Here is a 26,993-nt window from a genome sequence, read left to right as displayed (position 1 = left end):
GCAGTACCAGCTGCATCTGGACTGGGAGACGGCTGCTGCTGGCAGAACCATGTTCCCCAGGGGGCTGGGCACTGGGCTGCAGCCAGGCTGTGAGAGTTGGATCTCCACCCAGTGCACGTGGTCCAACCTCATCTTCCAATCTCCCCCAGAATCTCCACTGCACTTTGAGTTCCCTGGTGCATCAAATCCTCCTTAGAACTGACATCTTTCTGTAGTCAACAGAAAAGATGGAAGGAAAACCACGCAGATGAAAAGTCATGTCATTTATTAATAATGTTCTCTTTTTTTTTTCTTCTATAAATTGGAAGGAAAAAGTCTTTGGTGACACTCTCTATAAAACAATCTATCTCAGATGGGGAAACCCAGACATAAAGTTACACAGGTCAGTGAAGTAAATCAAGATCTATGGCTTTGTATTTTCTCGCAGGCTCTCTCAATGCACACACTTCAGGGCTTAATTGCACTATAGCTCAATAACAGTCTATAACAAACGGGAAAAACACTACAGCAAAGACCTGTGATGTTACTAAAAAACATTGGCAACATATCAGAAAACTATCCCAAAGGTACATCATATACAAAATAAGATATACTTCTTTCTTCTTTACAACTTGCCACCTAAAAGAATTCATTTCCCATGTCTTTCTCTTACTCCTCAACAATCCTATACATATCTTTTTCTCAAAATGAATATACAAGGTTCATTATATGTAACCAGTTCATCTGCATTGCTTTCATTGTCATAATAATTACAATCGAAAGGAAAGGGATGGATTCCTGTAAAAGAAGAACAGAGAACTACTGCAGAAATCAAATGGCCTTTGAGGTCTAAAAGGCAAACCATTATAAAGATAGACTGACTGAAAGGCTAGCTTGACTTGATTTTAAACAAAGGCAAAAGTGAAAGTCACTCAGTCTTGTCCGACTCTTTGTGACCCCATGGACTGTAGCCTTCTAGGCTCCTCTGTTCGTGGAATTCTTCAGGCAAGAATACTGGAGTCGGTTGCCATTTCCTCCTCCAGGGGATCTTCCTGACCCAGGGATCGAACCCAAGTCTCCCACATTGCAGATGGATTCTTTACCATCTGAGCCACCAGGTCTCCCTAAACAAAAGTGAGACCCTGCTAATCTGCCAGTTTTCTTGATGGTTGCTACTTGCCACTTTTCCAGAGAATACTACAGCCTCCCTCTCCTCTGGAACTGGACTCCTCTGGAGTCCCGAATTCGGGTATTTCATCTAGGCTCCTGATAGGCAGCATGAAAGTAAAAGAGAAAGTGTTAGTCTGTCAGTCGTGTCCGACTCTTTGTAACCCCATAAACTATAGCCCATCAGACTCCTCTGTCCATGGGATTCTCCAGGCAAGAATACTGCAGTGGGTAACCATTCCCTTCTCTAGGAGATCTTCCCAACCCAGGGACAGATCCTGAGTCTCCTGTATTGCACGCAGATTATTTACCACTGAGTCACCAGGGAAGCCCCTGAAACATCCTGGAACTCTAAATTAGTAACAACTACAGATAGTCCCTGCTAAATAAAACTTAGAGCAATAAAGTCCTTTGATTTTTGGAAAGAGCGAAAGGGGAGATGGTTTTCAGGGGTCACGTTCCTTATTGAGATTACGTTGTAAACAGCAGCTTGTCCAGCCACAGCCTCTGGATAGCATTACTGAACTGACAGGAGAGACAGTGTTCTTAGGTGCTTGATCCCATTCTTTCAAAGTAGAATTGGAGTCAGGGAGTAACTGAATGTGCACTTGCTGAAGTTCTAAGACGGAAGGAGGCACAGGCTGGTATTAATACTCATTCACTGAGAACTGAAGTCAGAACAACCTTGTCTCTCTCAATAATGCCTGAGAGAATGAAAGTGAAAGTGAAGTCGCTCAGTCATGTCTGACTCTTTGCGACCCCATGGACTGTAGCCTACCAGGCTTCTCTGTCCATGGAATTTTCCAGGCAAGAATACTGGAGTGGGTTGCCATTCCCTTCTCCAGGAGATCTTCCCGACCCAGGGATTAAAGCCGGGTCTCTCGCATTGTAGGCAGACGCTTTACTGTCTGAGCCACCTGAAGCCAGCAGCAAAAGAGCTTTCTTGGTTAAATCTGGCTAAGAACGACAGAGCCACCTGAAAGGTTCTTGTCCCTCATCACAGCCAATGGAAATTAGGTAAATCACTTGAGCAAGTGAAGCCCTGATATACTGGCTGCTCGTCAATTATCTTAACTATTAGAAAGCAGGGGCTTTTTTATTTGAGAGTTCATGGTAATAACTGGTCCTTTTTAAACCTGGAGCTCTTGGAGATCTGAGGGAAGACCTGAGGAAGACCTGAGCTGGGAAGTTTGCCTCAGCTCTTCATCCGTAGCTCAGCTGGTCTACAAGTCTTATTCAGATTCTGAGCTGCTGGGGCTGCCTTCTCCTTACCCCCACCCTTTAAACAGGTTTGATTAAAATTTCATTACTTCTTAAGTCAAGAGCTTTTTTTTCTCCCACCTAACAGTATCTAGAACTATTCGCTCACCTCTAATTAAAGTTCAATAAACTTTATGAAAGGCTACTAGCATAATTCTCCAAGCCAGGCTTCAACAGTATGTGAACTGTGAACTTCCAGATGTTCAAGTTGGATTTAGAAAAGGCAGAGGAACCAGATATCAAATTGCCAACATCCGCTGGATCATCGAAAAAGCAGGAGAGTTCCAGAAAAGCATCTACTTCTGCTTTATTGACTATGCCAAAGTCTTCGACTGTGTGGACTACCACAAACTGGAAAATACTTAACGAGATGGGAATACCAGACCACCTGATCTGCCTCCTGAGAAATCTATATGCAGGTCAAGAAGCAATGGTTAGAGCTGGATATGGAACAACAGACTGGTTCCAAATTGGGAAAGGAGTATGTCAAGGCTGTATATTGTCACCCCGCTTATTTAACTTCTATGCAGAACACATTATGGGAAATGCTGGACTGGATTAAGCACAAGCTGGAATCAACATGCCTGGGGAAAATATCAATAACCTCAGATATGCAGATGACACCACCCTTATGGCAAAAAGTGAAGAAGAACTAAAGAGCTTCTTGATGAAAGAGGAGAGTGAAAAAGTTGGCTTAAAACTCAACATCCAGAAAACTAAGATCATGGCATCTGGTCCCATCACTTCATGGGAAATAGATGGAGAAACAGCGGAAACAGTGACAGACTTTATTTTGGGGGGCTTGAAAATCACTGCAGATGGTGACTGCAGCCATGAAACTAAAAGATGCTTGCTCCTTGGAAGAAAAGCTATGACAAACCTAGACAGCTTATTAAAAAGCAGAGAGATTACTTTGCTAACAAAGGTCCGTCTAGTCAAAGCTGTGGTTTTCTAGTAGTCATGTATGGATCTGAGAATTGAACTATAAAGAAGGCTGAGTGCTGAAGAATTGATGCTTTTGAACTTTGGTGTTGGAGAAGACTCTTGAGAGTCCCTTGGACACCAAGGAGATCCAACCAGTCCATCCTAAAGGAAATCAGTCCTGAATATGTATTAGAAGGATTGATGCTGAAGCTGAAACTCCAATACTTTGGCCACCTGATGCAAAGAACTGACTCATTTGAAAAGACCCTGATGCTGGGGAAGATTGAAGGCGGGAGGAGAAGGGGACAACAGAGGATGAGATGGTTGGATGGCATCACTGACTCAATGGACATGAGTCTGAGTAAACTGTGGGAGTTGGTGATGGACAGGGAGGCCTGGCGTGTTGCAGTCCATGGGGTCACAAAGAGTTGGACATGACTGAGTGACTGAACTAAATGGAACTGAACTAGCATAGTATTCCTTCAAATGACCAGGTTTCCAGAATCATTCAAATAAAGGCTAACATAACCTACTGTAAATGAAAAACAAAAATGACCCCAAAAGAAAAATTGAAGGAAGTGATTGAGATTGATCCTTCTTTGAGCACCATGTGGAACAAGAAATTAGTGTCATGCACAGAAAATTCCACATGCCATATATTTTACTTCTTCTGAAGCATCCAGTGGAAGGTATGCCAATATGGTATGTCCAAGCTAGGTTATCTTTTGTGACATGACTACAATGATTATTTCATGGCTTTTTCTCTTCAGCCTCAATTTTGGGTCATTTTGCTTTTGCAACAAAGGTGATATGATTCATGTATATGTAAACTTGATTTGATTCTTATAAGCCTTCTCAAATGAATACATAAGCCAGAGTAAAAAGAAAAAAAAAAACATATTTTTAAGATTATATGTCCTAATGTGGAGCTGGAAGAAGATACTGTGTGGGAATCATAAGTGGCTGAGTCCTCTACGGAGTTTCTGCATGAAATTCATTACGTGGTTGGCACTCTACTCTCTGGTCTTGGCTCCTTCCCAATTCATGTTGGCCGACTTTGAGACCTCTGGCTATCATTAAAGTTGACTGAGAGATAACTCCTGACATCCTACAGAGATGGCTATGATTTGTCAACTTGCTGCAGTGAAATACAGCTCTTGCCTAAGTGAATTAAAATTACATCTTACTGTTGGGCCTCGCTGATTTGCTAAGCATTGTTCAATTCCCAGCTGTAGGTTTCAAATGGGAAAATAACATGCCAGCCAGCATTCTAAAGAGATGTGCTCTGAGAATGACATGAAATAAAACTATGGAGATTTCAAGTGGCTAAAAAGTATGTCCAACCCTGTTTTCATTTATAATTACCTTTTTTTTTTCATGTAACATACATTGTTTGTGTAGAAAATGTCTTGTGAACTTTGTGACATGTAAATATGGAAAAGCAATTTGCTAGAGTCCCTTGGACTGCAAGGAGATCCAACCAGTCCATTCTGAAGGAGATCAGCCCTTGGATTTCTTTGGAAGGAATGATGCTAAAGCTGAAACTCCAATACTTTGGCCACCTCATGCAAAGAGTTGACTCACTGGAAAAGACTCTGATGCTGGGAGGGATTGGGAGCAGGAGGAGAAGGGGATGACAGAAGATGAGATGGCTGGATGGCATCACCGACTCGATGGATGTGAGTCTGAGTGAACTCCGGGAGTTGGTGATGGACAGGGAGGCCTGGCATGCTGCGATTCATGGGGTCGCAAAGAGTCGGACACGACTGAGCGACTGAACTGAACTGAACTGATATCCATCCATGTGACTGGCTGGTACAATGAGGGACATAGATCTGCCAGCCAAGATGACAACTTGAGTTTCAAGTCGACTTGGGATCATTGAACAAAGCATCGCATTCATTTTTGCAAAGAAGAAAGATAAGATACAGGGGTTATTTGGAAAACTTAAAGCATTAAATATAAATTTGCAGAGGCCAGATGAATAAGGATTAATTGACAACACATTAGGTTGCTGAGTGATACAGCTTAAGTAGCATGAAATATATCTGGGCATGTTAAAGAAAGAAACAAGTTCAAGTACCATCAACCTAAGAATTATTTTTCAATAAATACCTAGCTCGGGCGGCTGCGATGGTGCATATAGCGCAGCTAGAGGAGCTACCCCATGTCCGAGATCAGGGTCAGAAGCCAGGAGGACCCCATGTCCGAGGGGCGGCGGCCAAGAGGAGTTACCCCACGTCCAAGAAGCAGTGGCTGTGCGGGTGCAGGAGGGCCTAGAGGAGCTATGCCACGTCAAGGTCAGGAGGGGAGGTGGTGAAGAGATACCCCTTGTCCAAGGTAAGAGAAACCCAAGTAAGATGGTAGGTGTTGCAAGAGGGCATCAGAGGGCAGACACACTGAAACCATACTCACAGAAAACTAGTCAATCTAATCACACTAGGACCACAACCTTGTCTAACTCAATAAAACTAAGCCATGCCCCTGGGGCCACCCAAGATGGGCAGGTCATGCTGGAAAGGTCTGACAGAACGTGGTCCACTGGAGAAGGGAATGGCAAACCACTTCAGTATTCTTGCCTTGAGAAACCCATGAACAGTATGAAAAGGCAAAATGATAGGTTACTGAAAGAGGAACTCCCCAGGTCAGTAGGTAACCAATATGCTACTGGAGATCAGTGAAGAAATAACTCCAGAAAGAATGAAGGGATGGAGCCAAAGCAAAAACAATACCCAGCTGTGGATGTGACTGGTGATAGAAGCAAGGTCTGATGTTGTAAAGAGCAATATTGCATAGGAACCTGGAATGTCAGGTCCATGAATCAAGGCAAATTGGAAGTGGTCAAACAAGAAATGGCAAGAGTGAATGTCGACATTCTAGGAATCAGTGAACTAAAATGGACTGGAATGGGTGAATTTAACTCAGATGACCATTATATCTACTACTGCAGGCAGGAATCCCTCAGAAGAAATGGAGTAGCCATCATGGTCAACAAAGGAGTCCGAAATGCAGTACTTGGATGCAATCTAAAAAACGACAGAATGATCTCTGTTCCTTTCCAAGGCAAATCATTCAATATCACAGTAATCCAAGTCTATATGCCCCAACCAGTAACACTGAAGAAGCTGAACAGTTCTATGAAGACCTACAAGACCTTTTAGAACTAACACCTAAAAAAGATGTCCTTTTCATTATAGGGGACTGGAATGCAAAAGTAGGAACTCAAGGAACACCTGGAGTAACAAGTAAATTTGGCCTTGGAATATGGAACAAAGCAGCGCAAAGGCTAATAGAGTTTTGCCAAGAAAATGCACTGATCATAGCAAACACCCTCTTTCAACAACACAAGAGAAGACTCTACACATGGACATCACCAGATGGTCAACACTGAAATCAGATTGATTATATTCTTTGCAGCCAAAGATGGAGAAGCTGTATACAGTCAGCAAAAACAAGACCAGGAGCTGACTGTGGCTCAGATCATGAACCCCTTATTGCCAAATTCAGACTTAAAATGAAGAAAGTAGGGAAAACCACTAGACTGTTCTGGTATGACCTAGATCAAATCCCATATGATTAAACAGTGGAAGTGAAAAATGGATTTAAGAGACTAGATCTGATAGATAGAGTGCCTGATGAACTATGGAATGAGGTTCGTGACATTGTACAGGAGACAGGGATCAAGACCATCCCCATGGAAAAGAAATGCAAAAAAGCAAAACGGCTCTCTGATGAGGCCTTACAAATAGCTGTGAAAAGAAGAGAAGCAAAAAGCAAAGGAGAAAAGGAAAGATATAAGCATCTGAATGCAGAGTTCCAAAGAATAGCAAGAAGAGATAAGAAAGCCTTCTTCAGCGATCAATGCAAAGAAATAGAGGATAACAACAGAATGGGAAAGACTAGAGATCTCTTCAAGAAAATTAGAGATACCAAGGGAACATTTCATGCAAAGATGGGCTCAGTAAAGGACAGAAATGGTATGGACCTAACAGAAGCAGAAGATATTAAGAAGAGGTAGCAAGAATACACAGAAGAACTGTACAAAGAAGATCTTCACAACGAAGATAATCACGATGGTGTGATCACTCACCTAGAGCCAGACATTCTGGAATGTGAAGTCAAGTGGGCCTTAGAAAGCATCACTACGAACAAAGCTAGTGGAGGTGATGGAATTCCAGTTGAGCTATTTCAAATCCTGAAAGATGATGCTGTGAAAGTGCTACACTCAATATGCCAGCAAATTTGGAACACTCAGCAGTGGCCACAGGACTGGAAAAGGTCAGTTTTCATTCCAATCCCAAAGAAAGGCAATGCCAAAGAATGCTCAAACTACTACACAACTGCACTCACTTCACACGCTAGTAAAGTAATGCTTAAAATTCTCCAAGCCAGGCTTCAGCAATACATGAACCATGAACTTCCAGATGTTCAAGCTGGTTTTAGAAAAGGCAGAGGAACCAGAGATCAAATTGCCAACATCTGCTGGATCATGGAAAAAGCAAGAGTTCCAGAAAAACATCTACTTCTGCTTTATTGACTATGCCAAAGCCTTTGATTGTGTGGATCACAATAAACTGTGGAAAATTCAAGAGATAGGAATATCACACCACCTGACCTGCCTCTTGAGAAATCTGTATGCAGGTCAGGAAGCAGCAGTTAGAACTGGACATGGAACAACAGACTGGTTCCAAATAGGAAAAGGAGTATGTCAAGGCTGTATATTGTCACCCTGCTTATTTAACTTCTGTGCAGAGTACATCATGAGAAATGCTGGGCTGGAAGAAGCACAAGCTGGAATCAAGATTGCCGGGGGAAATATCAATAACCTCAGACATGCAGATGACACCACCCTTATGGCAGAAAGTGAAGAGGAACTAAAAAGCCTCTTGATGAAAGTGAAAGAGGAGAGTGAAAAAGTTGGCTTAAAGCTCAACATTCAGAAAACGAAGACCATGGCATCTGGTCCCATCACTTCATGGGAAATAGATGGGGAAACATTGGAAACTATCAGACTTTATTTTGAGGGGCTCCAAAATCACTGCAGATGGTGACTGCAGCCATGAAATTAAAAGATGCTTACTCCTTGGAAGGAAAGTTATGACCAACTTAGATAGCATATTGAAAAGCAGAGACATTACTTTGCCAACAAAGGTCTGTCTAGTTAAGGCTATGGTTTTTCCAGTGGTTATGTATGGATGTGAAAGTTGGACTGTGAAGAAAGCTGAGCACCGAAGAATTGATGCTTTTGAACTGTGGTGTTGGAGAAGACTCTTGAGAGTCCCTTGGACTGCAACGAGATCCAACCAGTCCATTCTGAAGGAGATCAGCCCTTGGATTTCTTTGGAAGGAATGATGCTAAAGCTGAAACTCCAATACTTTGGCCACCTCATGCTAAGAGTTGACTCATTGGAAAAGACTCTGATGCTGGGAGGGATTGGGGGCAGGAGGAGAAGGGGACGACAGAGGATGAGATGGCTGGATGGTATCACTGACTCAATGGATGTGAGTCTGAGTGAGCTACAGGAGTTAGTGATGGACAGGGAGGCCTGGCATGGTGCGATTCATGGGGTCGCAAAGAGTCGGACAAGACTGAGCCACTGAACTGAACTGAAATACCTAAGAGATAGCCACATCCACTATGCAGAAGAAGTCATATGTATGGGAGTGGGCTATGGCTGGGTCAAGTTGAATGAGAGATTTAGGTAGCTCTTCTGAGTCACAAGGCTGCAGAGAAAAGACCATCTTTCATTTAAGTTCATTGCCTGTGTACCACTAGGCATCAGGACACGCGGAATTTGGATATTGCTCTGTCAGTAGATAGCATACTTAGTCATCTCTCTCTCCCTCTTTCAATTCTCTTTGCAAGTTCCTCTTTCTCTTCCAGATGTCTACAATACAAGGAAAAGTTAAAGTCTCCTGGATTTACGGTTTCCACTGACCTAAGCCAGACACCTGAAGTGATTTGAACACAATTTTGTGATGAAACTTTCTTCTCACCCAATACTGGAAAAAATTTATGAGAAATATGATAGTTGAGGGGCAAAACAATTTAAAGTATTTCTTGTTTATTTAGCATAAGAGGTCTTTCTCTTCTCTATTCTCTCTTGCTTCTTCCAAGTAGAAGCAAGCATTTCATCTCAGAAGTCTCTATCTTATACACTGGAGTTAAGGTATATATATATATATATATATATATATATATATATTTCAGCTTGTAATTGCAATTTTATAATAATCAGAAGCCAAGCATTTGTAGGAAAAGAAAATTCTTTTTTTAAGGAAAAGCACAACCACACTACAGATTCAAAAATTAAAACAAAATAAAATGGCTTTCACATTTGTTCCTGATTATTTTTTTTGCCAGATTCTTGCTCACAACAGTGTTTGGCTAAAAGTGATATCAGGGTCCCAGTGGTGAGATACACTCCTCAGCAGTCCTCAAGTTCAGTGCTGAGAATTTAGACATTATCATTTCTTTCTCAGTAGTAAAGACTCTGAAACTTCGGGTCACTCAACCACGAAAGAACTCATCTTATGACTTCAGCTTGTGCCACCACACTCATTCTTTCTTTGCCTCTAAGCCAAAGCCTTTCCCAACGTTAAGTAGACTTGCATCAGTGGCTGGATGTGTAATCTCGCCCATCTCCCTGAAAAGCACTGGATAACTATTATGGGTTAGTATTTTCACCTCATTAATATGCTGGTGAACTGTTTGCATGGTTCCTTGTGCAAACTGCACATTTCTTAATTACACTAATGTTTTCTTGGTACTGATTCCCCCACCTCTCCCAGTGAAAAAGATGACTGTACTCCCCAAATATAAAGTTTTCAGTTAGAACTGTCTACTTGGAGGTCATAATACCTTCTCCCATGCAGTGATATTTTAGAGATAAAAGTTCAAGTGGATCTGCAAATTCAAAATGGAAAGCAATCTGCACTGGCAAAGTTGAAGAGTGAACCTGTCTCAGGTATGCTCGGCTATTTCTTGACACAGGGGAGACTGACTCAGGGTGTTTTGTATGGAATCTAAGCTTTTTGTAACTTTTGGGCACTCTGGGTGACCCACAGCAATGCTGTTTGTAGGGTGAGGAGCAGCAGCTTTGAAATATTCACAACCAACACAATTTTGATTAAAGAAAGAACTCTGGTTTTTAATAGTTTTGATCATTAAAAAAGTTTAAACCTGCATAGCAATCATTTCAAAAATAATTATTTAATGTTCCATAATTAAACTGTACACAACCTAGTCTTGGGACATAGAAGCCAGTGAGGTGAATCTGGAGCAGTCCTGTGCAGTCCCCCGAGTCAGGAGTAGAGTTTCCATTGGCCATTTTTTTTTTTTCTGTCATTCTGTTCATCTTAGTTTATTTGGATGCTTGGCACAATCTGGCTCCGCTGCTGAGCGGACCTGCTCGCGGCAGAGAGACAGCTGACCCTGTCCTCCAGCCCTTCTTGCGGCCCCTCCCCGACTCGGCCGGGTTCCTCAAAGCCGCTCGATGTCTCGGTATTTCTTCCGCAGAATAGAGACCTGGTCTTTAAAGAGGACGGGGTCCAGCCTCATCTGAGAGTGGATCAGCGGCATGTAGCCAAACCAGCTGGCAAACGTATTCATGCAGCTCTGTCGCTGGGCAAAGTGGTCAGGGTCAGCCCAGCGGGAAGCCCGAGAGGTCTGTGGAAAGGGAGAGAAACAAGGAAGATGATGAGTGAGGCGCCAGGCGAGAGAGACACACGGTGGGAAACGAAGTCGGGCGCAGTGGGCATGTGTTAGGGCCCTGGGTCTGGCCTGGCCACCGTGGCCGCCCCATCCATGTGGCTGGCGAAGATGCAAGCACAGGTCCAGATTTTCAGCCTTGCCAGATGCCTTCCCCAGAACTGCCATGTTCTCCAACGTCCCAAACAAAGATCCACAGGCACAGACACAGTCTCTGGGCCAGGAAGGACCTACGAACTGAGCTTCAGCTATTGTGGTCACGCAACAGAAAACTTCTTTTTGCACTTGGGGGCAAATACAATGACTCATAATGTGCATATGCTTTCCAAAATCATTTTTTAAAGCCCTCCTGTGAACTTGGTTGATTCTGGGTTAAGTAGAAAGATTGCTGCCACCTCTTCATTCTCCATGTTGACCTTGAGACTGGTTTAGATCATTTAAATGACTGACATTGACTTAAAAGAAAGCCATAAATGACCCCAGCGCTGAAATTTAAATGGACCAACAAAGCATAATGTCTTCATCTTTGTATGAAACAAGGAAAAGGTGGGCTGTGAATTCACTAACATCAATAGGTGATTATTTAATTAATGATGCATATAACAGGTTTGTATCCTCATACACTGTTAGAAAATACTTTCATAGGAAGGTACATTTTGAGAATCACTCAGAGTCACTGTAAAATCACAAGTGTCAACATGCTTGAAAGTAACTACCGAAGGTAAACACAGATGTCAAGTTACCTTGGAGCAGCAAAGCAATAAACAAAATACTATTTGTAAAGTGTTTTCATGAGCTCATTTGAGCCTCGCAACCACCTGATCAAATGATCTACCCGTGTAATAACATTTCCACTGTACAGATGAGGAAGCGGGTTCAAGGAAGTTAAAATTGTTTGTTCAAGGCTAGAAAGGGGCAGAACTCAGGCTTCATTCTTTTTTTTTTTTTTTTTGATGTGGACCATTTCAAAAGTCTTTATTGAATTTGTTACAATATTGTTTCCATTTTATCTTTCGGTTTTTGGCCATAGGGCATGTGGGATCTTCGTTCCCTGACCAGAGATCGAACCCATACCCATCACATTGGAGGGTGAAGTCATAACCACTGGATTGGCAGGGACATCCCCAGGCTTCATTCTTTACCATTGGTACTAGAGGAACTCTGCTTGGTAAGTCAGAGACAAGATCAGATTAAGCTGACCAGTTGAGTCCATATCAGAGTTGACAATTCCAAGTCATAGCTGCTCAGTCATGTCCAACTTGACGCAACTGCAGTTTACCAACTGCAGCCCACCAGGCTCCGTCCATGGAATTCTCCAGGCAAGAACACTGGCATGGGTTGCCATTCCCTTCCAGGGGATCCGAGCCTGGGTCTCCTGCATCATAGACAGATTCTTTACTGTCTGAGCCAGCAGGGAAGCCCTAGGGAGCTCCATTTTGCTCCTATTATTTGGGATGAGCTTGTAGATTATTTCTGAATGACCTGCTCATCTTCAAAAGGCCAGACCCCCTATATTCCAGCAAGCGCTCACATTTGTGAATGGAAACACTGTTGAGATCCTAAGCTCATTCTTAGTCTCTTACAAATGAAAAAAAAAAAAAAGAGTCCACAACAAAGTAGTGTATATGTTAATCTCAAACTCCTAATTTATCTTTCCTCCCCCACCACTATCCCTTCTGGTAACCAGAAGTTTGTTTCTGTTTTGTAAATAAATTCATTTGTATGTTTTTTTTTCCAGCTTCCACTTATGAGAGATATCATATGATACCTGCCCTTCTCTGTCTGACTTACTTCCGTTAGTAAGGATTATCTCTAGGTCCATCTACGTTGCTGCAAAGGGCATTATTTCATTTGTTCCCATGACTGAATAATATTCCACCATATAAAGAACCTTCTTTATCCATTCATCTGTGGATGGACATGTAGGTTGCTTCCACATCTTGGTGATTGTAAACAGTGCTGCTATGAACACTGGGGTACATATGTATTTTCAAATTAGAGTTTTCTCTGGGTATATTTCCAGGAATGGGATTGTTGGATCATATGGTAACTCTATTTCTAGTTTTCTTAAGGAAATTCCATACTTTTTTCCATAGTGGCTGCACCAATTTAGAGAGCTTTTATATTCTTGACATAAAGATACCCTTGACTTTCATCTTCCCAATTATGTGCCAACCATATGCTGCCTCAGGGCTTTTAGAAGTGGTTTATTGGTATTTCCTCGTTATGCTTCCTACAAGAAAAGCGTGTCCTCATGACTACAGACTGAGCTACCAGTGAGCAAAGCAGAGGAGGAGGCTCTCCTTCTCTTACCTGCCCCATCATTGTCTCCTTATACTGTTTCTTTTGGGTCACTTTGATTGGAGGCAATTTTGTCACAGCAGACACCAGGAAATTCATGAGTATGTCCTCACAGTTGGCCAATTGGTCCACCATGTTCTTCAGGCTGGCTGGCAGGTAATGGGTGTAAAGGTAGTGATAATATCTGTAAAAACCAAAGACAGGTATCAGCAGGGGCCATCATTGTATAATAACAGGTGGTCTTCTTTGACAGAAAACACACACCCATTCTTTGAATCCCTAAACACATCATGGATAATGATGACGATGACAATGATCATTTATATGGTACTTACTGTACACCAGGTAATGTTCTAAAGTGTCTACTAAGAAATTCCTCACTTAATCCTTATAAGGAACCTATGATGTAGGTACTATTATTATCCCTGTTTTACAGACAAGGAAACAAGGCGCAGAGATACCCACAGATGCAGATATTGTCTGCTCAGCCTAGCTTTAAACTCTGGCAGGTTGGTTAGAAACTGAGATATAAAATAAGTTACTTACACATATCATTACAAGCTGCTTTACAATTTTAATTATTGGTTTAATCAGAGCTGTATTCAATACTATCCCATAACTCAATATAACCAATTATATTGGTTTCAGCAATATAATCATTTCATTTTGGAAGCCTCTAAGCCATGTATTTCATCACTTCTTAGAGCTATTAATCTGGTGGTCAATCATTATGGAGAAAACACAATTAATTTGAATTATTCCTCACCCTACTATTTTTTTTGGAGAGGTATATACAGCACATATTGCTCAAAAGTAATGGTGCTAGTGGTAAAGAACCCACCTGCCTGTGCAGGAGATGAGACACAGGTTAGATCCCTGGGTCGGGAAAATTCCCTGGAGAAGAAAATGGCAACCCACTCTAGTATTCTTGCCTGGAGAGAGTCCCATGGATAAAGGAGCCTGGTGGGCTACAGTCCATAGGGTAGCAAAGAGTTGAACACAACTTAAGTGATTTAGCATGCACACATGCATATACAGCACAGACTTCTAGGAAAAATCACTTGATCGAATCAGATTCACCAAGTGGTGGCAGTGGGAAGAAAGAGGTGGAATCTTGAAATCAAGCTTCAGTCACCCCAAATGCTTACACCTTGTGCATTTCCAACTCCATCCCCGAGATGACAGGATTCTCTATTTTTATTTATTTATTTTAACTAAAAAAGACTAGGGTGAGATTGGTATGTTCACCTTACCAAGGAGTCAGGATTTCAAGAATGATTCAGTCAGGAACATGAGCCTTCTACACTCAGGAATTTGGCCATCTTACCTGAGTCCCCTGGCTTTAAAGACCAGATCCAGGCAAACAGCTCCAAGATGTTTATTTCCATCCCTGACCTTTTTCAAACACTCTCTTCAATGTCCTCACATGCCCAAGACTGAACTCCTCTATTTTCCCTAATACCTGTTCCATCTACACTCTTCCCCACCTCTACTGATGGCTTACTCTATCCTTTCAGTTCCTCAGGTCAAAAAACCTGAGTCATCAAACTCTATATCCTGTCTGTCAGTACATGATGCTGAAGCATCTTCAAAATACACCCACAATCTGGTCACTACTTCTCACCTCTGCTCCTCACTTCCTAATCCAGGCTCCATCATCTCTTATCTAGATAAGGTCAGTCACCCCCTAATAGGCTTCCCTGCACTTCCCCTGGTCCCCTTGTACTCTGTCCTCATCACAGCCTTCACAGTGGATGCCTAAAGCATAAGACAGGCTGCTCTCCTCACACCCCTCCACTGGCTCCCATGTTACCTAGAAGAGAGTCAAGTCCTCATAACGGACAGTAGGGTCTGGCATCTAGCCTCCCATGATCTCCCTCACTTGTTTGCCCCTCGCTCTACTCGGGTCACACTGATCTTTGGGACATTCCTCCAGCATCCTGCCTCAGGGCATCTCTTCCAGCTGCTCCCTACACCAGAGCACCCTTCCAACAGGAATGCTCCTGCCTGACTTCTTTTCCTCCTCTCAAGTCTCCTCTCAAATCTCACCCGCTTAAGGAGGATCAGCCTACAGCCTCCAACCAGCCCCTTTTCCACCTTTGGTACTCCTCATCCTTTATGCCGGAGAAGGCTACAGCAACTCACTCCAGTACTCTTGCCTGGAAAATCCCATGGATAGAGGAACCTGGTAGGCTGCAGTCCATGGGGTCGCTAAGAGTCAGACAACTTCACTTTCACTTTCATGCATTGGAGAAGGAAATGGCAACCTACTCCAGTGTTCTTGCCTGGAGAATCCCAGGGACGGGGGAGCCTGTGGGCTGCTGTCTATGGGGTCACACAGAGTCAGACACGACTGAAGCGACTTAGCAGCAGCAGCATCCTTTATGCTGCTCTGGTTGACTTTTTGCTATATAACTTATGTCCTGACATATTATAGAATTATTGGGTATACTGTGTCTCCCCTTGCTCGAGTCAAGACCTGTGTCTTTTTTCTATTTTATTCAGTAGTAAATCCCAAGCACCTACAACAACGCTTGCTTAGTTGCTCAGTCATGTCCGACTCTTTGCAACTCTATGGACTATAGCCGGCCAGGCTCCACTGTCCAGGGGATTCTCTAGGCAAGAATACTGGAGTGGGTTGCCATGCCCTTTTCCAGGGGCTCTTCCTGACCCAGGGATCAAACCTGGGATCTCCTACATTGCAGGTGGATTCTTTACAGTCTGAGCCATCAGGGAAGCCCAAGAACAATGCTGGGTGGTGCTCCATCAAGTATTTACTTTGCTGGTTCTTCTGCACATTCAGTCCCTCAACACACCCTGAGGATGTCTCCACATCTCAGGCTTACTGAAGATGCAAATCTACCATCACTTCTAACGATGCAATAAGCCAAGAGGTTTTACTGGTTTCAAAGACACATGTTAACCACATCAACAAAACTCAAATAGGGACGCAGACTAATTTTCGCTAAGGTTGTTAACAAGACTTGGCCCAAGTTCCAACTTTTGCAGCAGCCAGAAAGTCATATAAGGAGCAGTGTAAAATGATGTCCAGGCTCCTCACTTGTGGTAAATAGCAGCTCCCGTCAACACCATGGAGTAGTCGTTCGTCCACTTGGACGTGTAGCCCCACCGCTCCTTAGAGTTGTCCCAGAAATGGCTGCGTGCAGGGTACCCCACAATCCTCTCAGGGAAGCTCTGCCACACGGTGAAGGCAAAATCCACCTGCAGGCAGAACACAAGCCAAACAAGCAATCAACAGTGTTAACAAATGTCAACAAAACATTACCTTCCCCCTGCTAATTCGTAATGCGAAATCCTGGGACTGTTGGGAAACATTAATTTCATGTATTCATCAGCAAATTAAACTGACTGCTTGACATTTTGCCCCATAATTATGCACATTTTTAATGTTTTCTGTTGAAGAAACTTCAGATTAGTGTGGAAATGAAAGAAGGAAAAAACCAAAACAAAACACTGGCAATATGTCCTATAGAAATCCAGTCTGTTCAAGCTTAAAAAAAAAACCAAAAAATCAGTTGCTTCTCCCACACCCACTGCCCCACAGAGGACATGTGACCATTCATGGGTGGGAGAAACAAACGCATCTGTTTTATAAACAGGAGCAGATTTTCTATATACATCTAGCATATGAATATATAGCATGTAACATTACCAGTACGCAGCAAAGCCATAGTGACTAAAATCAAGGCATCCACTTAAAAGCCAGAGAAAAGATGTTTAAAAAGCACACAAGTTCTAACAGGAATTAGAGCAGGTATCATCAAGAGCAGAAAGTCAGGCCTCTCAGGTGTGAAGATGCTCAATGCAAGGGAAATTTAGAAATGTACCCACAGTGAAAAATCACTAGGAGTAAGTGGGGACAAGGCCAAATAAAGCCATGGGATTATTTTAAAGGAAATGTAGTGAAATGACTTCCTAGTGTTCAAAATTACCCAAAGCAGGTACTTCTGAACCTGCTACAAACATTTGTAGTCAGCAAATGAACAGTCGGTTTTCAAATGTGTTTGCTCACTTTTGACTTTCCACGATTATTTGATGAATAAATGAAACAATACAGAGAACGTTTAAAAAAAAGTAACAGAAATGCTCATAATTGTGTAATGCTTATAATACGACAGGTACTTACATATTTTAACTCATTTAATCCTCATGATAACCCTGAGAAGTAGGTAATTTTATAGTCTCTAGTTTACAGATGTGGGGGAAGCTAAGGATATGGAGGTTCAAGTATTTTTCTGAGTTAGTAAGTGGCAGAGTCAAGACGTGAACTCAAGCCATCTGGCTTCAGATTCAGTGTACACTGTTATCATAGTCTCACTTTTAACTCTGTTGCTACAGTGTGGAAAACAATTTGTCTTATACGGTTACATGTCCATCAACAACCTTTTCCCTATAAGTAAAGCAAATGGAAATTTCATATATTCCAAATATATTTCAAGCCTTGGCACTGTGATGGTGGCTGAGTGATGCTGGCAAGTCCAATTCCTGACCTCCCAGGGGTTTTAAAGCAGAGAAGATGGGAATTCCCTGGCAGTCCAGTGGTTAAGACTCTTGTGCTTTCATTGCTGGGGGTGAGGGTTAAATCTCTGGTCGGGGAACTAAGATACCACAAGCCACATGGTGCAGCCAAAAAAAAAAAAAGAAGGCAGAGCAAATAATTGTTCACAACAGCCCTAAAGTGGAAACGACCCAAATGCCATCAACTCATGAATAAATACGCCAAATATGGTATATCCACTCGGTGGAATATTACTCAGCACTAAAAAGGAATACAGTACTGATGCGTGCCACCAATACGGATGGACCTTGCAAACATTATGTTGAGCGCGAGAAGCCACATATAAAGGCCCCATAGTGTGTGGTTCCATTTACATCAAGGGTCCAGGGAAAGCAAATCCCCAGAGACAGAAAGCAGATTGGTGGCACCAGTGGAGAGGGAGTGATGGATTAATGGCCATGGGGTGTCCCTTTTGGATAATGAAAATGTTTCAGGATTAGGTGGAGGTAATAAGTGTATAACACTGGGAAGGTACTAAATACCACTTGAAGATGGTTGATTTTATGCTTTGTGAATTTTACCCCAATTACAAGACAAAGCAAATAAGCTTAAAGACGAGTATTTCCCAAGCTTTCACCATATTCATTGCCACTGTTGCTTCTTTTGCCACTTTCCCACCATAATATACATTTAACAACTTAGCTAATATTTTTCTTTAAACTGCCTATACTTCTTTTTGTTTGTTTGTTTTTTATACTTATTAGCATTTATTTGTATTGAAGTGTAGTTGATTTACAAAACTGTATTAGTTTCAGGTATACAGCAAAGTGATTCAGTTATATATTTTGTTTCCAGATTATTGTCTATTAAAAGTTATGACAAGATATTGAATATTGTTCCCTGTGTTATACAGTAAATCTTTGTTGCTGCTATATTTTATATACAGTAGTGTTTATCTGTTAACTCCATACTTTTAATTTATCCTCCACCATCCCCTGGTAATTGTCAGTTTGTTTTCTATATCTGTAAATTTGTTTATGTTTTGTAAATGATTCATTTGTATTATTTTTTATATCCACACGTAAGTGATATCATATGATAATTGTCTTCCTCTGTTGGACTTCACTTAGTATGACATTTTCTAGGTCTATCCATGTTGCTGCAAATGGCACTATTTCATTCCTTTTTATGGCTGAATAATGTTCCATTGTGTATATATACTACGCCTTCTTTATCCATTCATGAAGCACCATTCTAGGTAAACAGGTCAGTGAAATCCTAGGTTTAGGAAACACCGGTCTGAGTGATCTGCAAGGGTCCTTTTTTCTTGGAATTCTTGGGGCTTAGTTAGAAGACACAGTTTTTGTAAACAGCCATGAATTTAAAACTTTATGAAGAATTTAGTCTGGTGCCCTGACTCAAGATACGAACACCTTAACAATACAGCTTGTGCGTGCATGCTCAGTAGCTTCAGTCATGTCTGACTCTCTGCAACCCTATCTATGGTTGGTAGCCTACCAGGCTCCTCTGTCCGTGGGTTCTCCAGGCAAGAACACTGGAGTGGGTTGCCATGCCCTCCTCCAGGGAATCTTCCCGACCGAGGGATTGAACCTGTGTCTCTGCGTCTTCTGCGTTGCAGGCAGATTTTTTACCACTGAATCACCGGGGAGGCCAAGGAGGTTCAGCAAGGGGTTGGGATATATATTAAGAAAGTATGGTGGGGTGAGGGGCACTTCAAAGTTAAAATACAGCAGGTGAGTGGACAGTATTTGTCAGAAAATAGAAAGCAGGTCGTGAAAACCTGAGCATTGTCCCTGGCATTCACGACTAATGGTGCCAACTGGTGGGACAGTGCATTATGCGGTCCATTGGCAAAGAAACAGCCCGACTGTCAGCACTCTTTGGGGTTTTCCATTATCCTTTGAAAGGGAGACGCAGACACTGGCAACTACTATAGAACCCGTTGGGGTGTTTTCATCACATGAATTCCTTTCTATCTCAAAGCCGTTTCAAGTCATTTCAAAGCAACTCAAAAGTAAATTCCGATAAAACTATGATGCTTGTGATAGTTCTCTTTTCAGGCTGCTCATTAGCACATCAAAGGAGGCAAAGGTCAGCTTATGGCCTCTTCTCTTAAAAACCAACATCTGTTTTCTTTTGAGAGTGTGCAGCAATCCAGATAAATGTAAATAACTAGAAAACCAACTCTGTCTAATACCCTTTATAGGACGCTATTTAAAAATCTATCCTTAATACCACAGAGAGGCATTTAAACAAGCTAAGGATCCTTAGAGAGGAAATAAAACGAACCAACATCTATTCACCTAAAAGAGAAAACAGAAATCTTTGTCCTCCACCATGCTGGGTAATACAACTGTGCTAGTGATCAGTCACAAAGTAAAATAGAGGGCCAGCCTCTTAAATTTACATCTCTTATTCAAGCCAAGCTGACTTCTCATTGCTCCACTTACAACACATGTTCTTCCTGGCGTGCACTGAGAGGCTGGAACTGCTGTTCTTTGAAAAGGTATCAACTAGCACATGGATCCATCACAGCAGCTGGAAGTTATTTCACCATGGGACAGGGGGAAACAAATCCTAGTGTGAGATCTATGGCCTCGGGCTCAGGGGAGGACATGAGGCAAATTGATACTTCTGGTCCTGGGGTAACGATTTAGGTGTGTGCTGTGGTCTTGACTATCCGTTCCGCCATGACAGTGTGCTGCCTTTCCTCTGTCCACTCGCCAAGATCCACTCTCCATCCTTCTTGCCATAAGACAATGGGACTCTATGGACTGCACAGCATGGGCTTCCTTGCTGGCTGCTTGGGTTAGGTCAATGGTAGTCGTTGGCAGGAAAATTAGGTGGGACAGGGGCAGGGCAGTATTTCTCCCCTGCTCTCCCCGCAAGCCCTGGCTTTGGCACCAGAGTCCTGGCAGGTGCCACATCCCTCCACGATCATAGTTCTTACAGGATGACAGCCTCTTCTTCTCCATTCCTCCTTTCAGGGACTGCTGTTATTTTTGTTTAGTTGCTAAGTCATGTTCAACTCTTTTGCAATCCTGTGAACTCTAGTCCTCCAGGCTCCCCTGTCCATGGGATCTTCCAGGCAAGAATACTGGAGTGGGTAGCCACTTCTTACTCCAGGAGATCTTCCTGACCCAGGGATTGAACCCACATCTCCTGCATTGGCAGGTGGATTCTTTACCACTGTGCCACCAGGGAAGTAGTTCTCAGGGACTCTGGAAACACTATTCCCTTCCTTCACTCCTTCAGGCATAGAAGTGGGAGCTATTTCCTGCCCTCACCACTCCCCAGCTGCCTCTCCATCAGCTCCTATGGGGTCCTTTAACCCCATTCCGTAGTCATCCTCTGTCCCTTCATGTGAATCACTTGATTTGAATTCTGTTTGCTGCCAGGACTCTGCTGGCTCTAGGCAGGATCTGTGTAATCAAAGTACCTGGCACAGGGACCAGAACAAAGCCAGCCCTCCATAAATACTTGTTGAATGAATGTGCACCGAGGATGCCAGCTTCCTTTGCAGGAAGCAGCAGAAAAATGCAAGCTGGAGTGTCCCATTCCCTGCATTCCATCGCTGTCATTCCCTTTGAACATGAAGCATCTTTTCCCCCTGTTCTCCCCGCCGCCGCCCACCCCGCCCCCATCTTTCTCCTGCAGCCTCACATGTGACACAGTTGGCTGTGTGTTCACACTTTAATCCTTGAAGCACGCATCTCCCCAACTCATTCACCAAGTATTTACAGGGCTTGCGCTGCATAGAAAGGATCTGACCCAGGGCATGAGTCCCAGGGGGGTGATTTTGGTTGCCCTTCCACAGAATATCTGCTCAACTCCATTGGATGGGAACTGGGAAACATCCACGGAATTTGAAGAGCAGCAGAAACCAACAGCCCAGGTTAACATGAGTCTTGGGCATGGGGGCAGCAGGCCGTTAGAATCAGATTGGCGCCCAGGAAAATGTCTGCTGCTAACTGTTGACGTTTACATTAAGAAGATAATATATGAACAAAATTATTCCTATGAATAAAAAGGAATAAAAGGGGAAGGGGGTGAGTAGCTAAGTCTCCATGCTTTTTAGCAGCTACCTACCCTGAATGATGTATTTCCGACCTGCTACACTTTTGTGTAAATGTCTTTGGTCTGCTCTCCAGTTTTAACTGAGGTTTCAGAGATCAATACTCATTCGAGTTGTAAAAATTGGTTTTCTATCATATCTATCTTTCACCTTCTCTCTCTCCCCCTCACACGTGGCTCTGTGCAATCTTATTTTTGGCACAAATACGTGAACATCTGAAAAGGCAGGGATTTCCATCTCAGCCTTCAAGTGAAACTGTTTGCTCTCGCGTGGGTAAAAGAAAATGCACATTTCCAACAAAGCCAGAAAAGCTGCCTTTAGAACCCAGAAATAGTATTCTCCAACAGAGCCACACACGCCTGCATGGCAGTAGGAGGATCGCAAAAGATGGGGGCTCTGGATCCTGTATCGTGTGGTTTCAAGAAAATACCAAACAGGTGCCCCCGCCCACCTCCTCTGGGTCCCTCTGCACACCAGCCCACACCTGTGCCGTTTAAAAACAAATCCAAAAACAGGAGGGCAGACAGGAGGGTGAGGTGAGGCACAGCCTGGCAAGTGAAGAGCCAGTTAGCAGAGGAAACAAGGAGAAAAGGCCGTCATCGGGGTTGATTCAAACCCACTCTGCAGGAAGTTCTGAAAAATGTTTTGGGCTTGGCCAAGGCAAGGGCAGAGGAGGTGCTGGCACCCTGGGGTTTGAGGTGACTGCCTGTAGGGCCCACCACACCTCCTGAGAGGCTGCTTACCTCCGTGGTTGAAAGCACGGTGTCCTCGTCAAGGCTGAGCACAGCGTCTGTGATGATGTTGTCATAGGGCAGGAAACGGCTGCTCATCACCTGGGAGGTGGAGGTGGAGGTGGGGGTGGGGGGGGGCAGACAGGAGGGAAGGAATCAGGAAAAGAGATGTAGATGGAGAGTCTTGTTTTGGGGAGAATTTCCTCCCGCATCCTCACCTTCAGAAAGGATGCTCAACCACCATGTCACCCCTCAACATAAAAGCCTTCCATTTCCCATCAGTGCAGATTCACTGGTTCCACCATTACTGGGCACCTACTGTGTACAGACACCTTGCCAGTCAAAGGGAGGCCAGAGGTAAGTAAGATACACCCTCTGTCTTGGAGGAGTTCACAGTCTGCAGGGAGACCAAGATATGGATCATCAGTCTTGGCCTGCTATGAGAAATCCCAGAAAATCAGAAGATGCAGTAACCAGCTGCTTGGAAAAGCAACGAAGACCTTGGAGAAGTGACCCTGATAGCCAGGAATCCACCAAGTGTAAACAGAAATGAGGGCTCAGTAGACGCAAGGCAGAGAGGGGAGAGCCAGTGCTCTGAGGCCAGGAAAGAGCAGTTGGGGGGAGCAGTGATTTCAGGCATGGGACACACATCACTTGATGGCTGCCAGGTCATTTTAGGAGGTGCAGAGACAAATTTTTAAAATTTTCTAGTCTTCGTTTTAGCTCAGAGAAGCAAAAATATGTACACATATATATTAATAGCTACAGCAATAAGGAGTAGTAGTAGAGTTACTTAAAGATAATTTCATTAAATTGAAAAGTAAGCTGATTTAAAGAAAAATATTAAATAAATAATAGAACATGTGGTCCATGTATTAAGGAAAACTGTAAAGCTAGTATATGAATAAGATTTGGGGAGCTCCAGGATAAGGCACGGTGAGGTGAGTGTATATGTGTTTCTACATGGGTATGTGTGTGCCTGTGTGTGTGGTAAGGATCTGGGGGATCAGTTGGAAGATTGAGACCAAAAAGACTACCCTATGACAATTATAGCTCATGCCTCTGTGCTAAGGTTTCCACTGAATAACTAATGAGCATGATGATATAAGAAAAACCAACATTTTTTAAACATTTACTATGTGCCGAGGAATGTTCCAAGTTCTTCTTATTTCATCTTTATAACAACCCCATTGTATACATAAGAAAACTAAGGTACAGAAAGGTGAGTCTTGCTCACAACATTCTATCCAGCCATTGCAATCCTAGGTAGCAGTCCCCAACATTTCTGGCACCCGAGACATTTTCATGGAAGATAGCTTTTCCACAAACCAGTGGGTGGTTGGTGGTGGTGGTAGTGGGGATGATTCTGGGATGATTCAAGCACAATTCCATTTACCACTATGATTACATCAGCTCCACCTCAGATCATCTGGCATTAGATCCTAGGGGTTGGGGACCTCCTGTAGCACACTTCAGTTGCTACACTCTACCTGTCTTGGGGTTGAAAGGACCTCAGCAGTGAACATGGACCACACATGGTGATCTCACATTCACCACCCTCCTCTGAAAGGCTTATTAACTGTTATGTCATCCTCTCCCGGTTCATATTTGGAGACAGAGAAAGAAGACACTTGCCATCAACTTTCAAGGCATGAAGGCCAGGGAAGGAAGCAATTAGGTGCTGGAGGCAAAGGGAAAAGGGGGCACTTAGTCTGGCTGCCAAGGGTGAGCTCTCCACAAATCTGAGAATGCCTTCACCCTCCCGCCCCTCCCAAAGAAGCCCAAGCTATATTTACATCCGGAAGCCAGCTCATCCACAAGCCTCATCTCAGAGTCGGTTTATACGTCTGTGAAGCTATTGGCGGGCTTAGGACATTAAAGGATGGAAAATGTCCACCAGAACCCACCTCTGGGAGCTCAAGGGACATATCTACAGCAAAAATGGTTCCAGGCTCTGCTCCCACACATCTGTCAACTGGGTCAAGTGTTTGTTTGTTTCTCCCCTCCCCTCAGGCTTTCAAAATAAAATAAAAAAGGAAAGCAATCAGCAACCCCCAATGCACAGGGCTCAGAAATCTCAGCCTGAAGCAATTCTCTTGACACTGTTTCCTTGTCCATTGACTAACTCAGAAGCCATTAGTTGCCAGCTCAGCGATGCCCTGACCTTTCCCTTGTTAAGCCTACAGGGGAAGAGCTACAAAGACAAGGCCTATAAATTCAAAACAGAATTTCCCAGCCAAAGCAGCCAACACATCAATTTCAAACTCAAGGCTAGACGTGGAAATTTAAAATGGGGAATGAGGAGGATGTATGACTTCCTTCCCCTGTTATGGGCCCAGCCACTGGGTTTCAAAGAATCCATTTCTTTTTTTTGAACCTGCTTCATTAACTAAGCTTAAGCACCCATAAGCCAACCACTTCCAAATTCTAGTGTAGAAACTAGGGGCTCTTTCTCAAATACCTGGAGTTCCAAAAGCTCCACGAATTAGCATGAAAGGAGCGTGTACTTACAAAGTCAATCCAGAGTAAGCTGGGTTTCCCTTGTTAACTTGCTTAGGAAATATTTAGCTTCCATAAAAGCCCAAGCCCTTCTAAATGAACCTACATGACTAGGAAATCGACAAAGGCTCAAGAAGTTCCCTGTCAGGACTTCCCAGGTGGTTCAGTGGTTAAGAACTTGCCTGCCAATGCAGCAGACGCAGGTTGGATCCCTGGTTGGGAAACCAAGATCCCACATGCCGTGGGGCAACTAAGCCTGTGTGCCCCAACTACCTAACCCACATGCCAAAACTAGAGAGAAGCCTGTACACTGCAGCAAAAGACCCACATGCCCCAACTAAGACCTGATGCAGCTAAACAAATAAATAAATATCTTTTTAAAAAAGTTCCCTGTCCAGTGGGGAAGCTAAGAAATGTTTGTAAGTAATTATACAAAGCACAAGAATTATTGACATTTATCGAGCACCTACTACATATACCCACTTTGTAAGAACATTCATATGTATAGTATCAAACGATGTGATTAATACTATCTATCAAACCAGTTAGATGTTAGGATTTCTTCCATTTACTGAAGGGGAAGGTTGAGGCACAGAGTTAAATAATGTGCCTGAAGTCACAAAAAAGGAAGTCTGACCCCAGAGCCCATAAAGCAAACCATCAATTTACAACATCCCCTTAGAAAAGGAGCTGACATTTATTGAATGCCGAGTGTATTACAGGGCTGAGCACCTGTAATACATATTTCTTCTTCAAAATGAGCCCAAGTCTTAGCCCAGGTGACCTAGAATACAGAATCTAAAGGAAAGCTTGAGGGCAAATGCTTTATTAGGTGGTACAGTCCCAGGGCGGGGCTTCCCAGTAGCTCAGTGGTAAAGAATCCACTTGCAATGTAGGATCTGCAGGGGACACAGGTTCAATCCCTGGGTGAAGGGCATGGCTACCCACTCCAGTAGAAGATTCCCCTGGAGAAGGGCATGGCTACCCACTCCAGTATTCTCACCTGGAGAATCCCACGAACAGAGAAGCCTGGCATGCTACAGTCTATAGGGTCGCACAGAGTTGGACATGACTGAAGGGACTTAGCATTCACACACACACACGCACACACATGCGTGCACAGTCCCAGGGCAGTGACAGTGAGGGGAAAGGAACCAACATGACCTACTGGAGTCACTGGCCAAAGTCAAGGCTGCAAAATGAAATGTTAGTTGCTCAGTCGTGTCTGACTCTTTACGACCCTCTGGACTGTAGCCCATCAGCCTCCTCTGTCAAGACTAGGACTCAACAAATGGCCAGGAGTCCAGACAGAAATATGGCTGGGAGAATGGGAGGTATTTTATAAGACACATCTGATAAACCTTACAGGAAAGGTACTGTTATTATCATCGTCAAATAGAGGAAAACAATGGAATGGGAAAGACTAGAGATCTCTTCAAGAAAATTAAGAGATACCAAGGGAACATTTCATGCAAGGATGGGCTCGATAAAGGACAGAAATGGTATGGACCTAACAGAAGCAGAAGATATTAAGAAGAGGTGGCAAGAATACACAGAAGAATTGTACAAAAAACATCTGCACGACCCAGATAATCACGAAGGTGTGATCACTTACCTAGAGCCAGATATCCTGGAATGTGAAGTCAAGTGGGCCTTAGGAAGCATCACTACGAACAAAGCTAGTGGAGGTGATGGAATTCCAGTTGAGCTATCTCAAATCCTAAAAGGTGATGCTATGAAAGTGCTGCACTCAATATGCCAGCAAATTTGGAAAACTCAGCAGTGGCCACAGGACTGGAAAGGTCA

At 43.3% G+C, this 26,993-nt stretch overlaps 1 protein-coding gene across 1 annotated transcript in view; it reads right to left on the bottom strand.

Moving 5' to 3' along the window:
- Positions 1-10,454: 10,454 nt before the first annotated feature.
- EXT1 (exostosin glycosyltransferase 1) overlaps positions 10,455-26,993 on the bottom strand; it is a 316,914-nt gene continuing 300,375 nt past the window's right edge. The window contains exons 8-11 of the mRNA XM_040261810.1: positions 22,701-22,790; positions 16,404-16,564; positions 13,355-13,526; positions 10,455-10,999 (exon numbers count right to left, since the gene is read on the bottom strand). Of these exons, the coding sequence (XP_040117744.1) occupies positions 10,814-10,999; positions 13,355-13,526; positions 16,404-16,564; positions 22,701-22,790 (609 nt within the window). The 3' untranslated portion in view covers positions 10,455-10,813. The remainder of the gene's footprint in view (positions 11,000-13,354; positions 13,527-16,403; positions 16,565-22,700; positions 22,791-26,993) is intronic.

Source organism: Oryx dammah, unplaced genomic scaffold (assembly GCF_014754425.2).
Source record: "Oryx dammah isolate SB20612 unplaced genomic scaffold, SCBI_Odam_1.1 HiC_scaffold_19, whole genome shotgun sequence".
In the NCBI taxonomy this organism is placed as follows: Eukaryota; Metazoa; Chordata; class Mammalia; order Artiodactyla; family Bovidae; genus Oryx; species Oryx dammah.
This window is presented reverse-complemented; position numbering and strand designations above follow the sequence as displayed.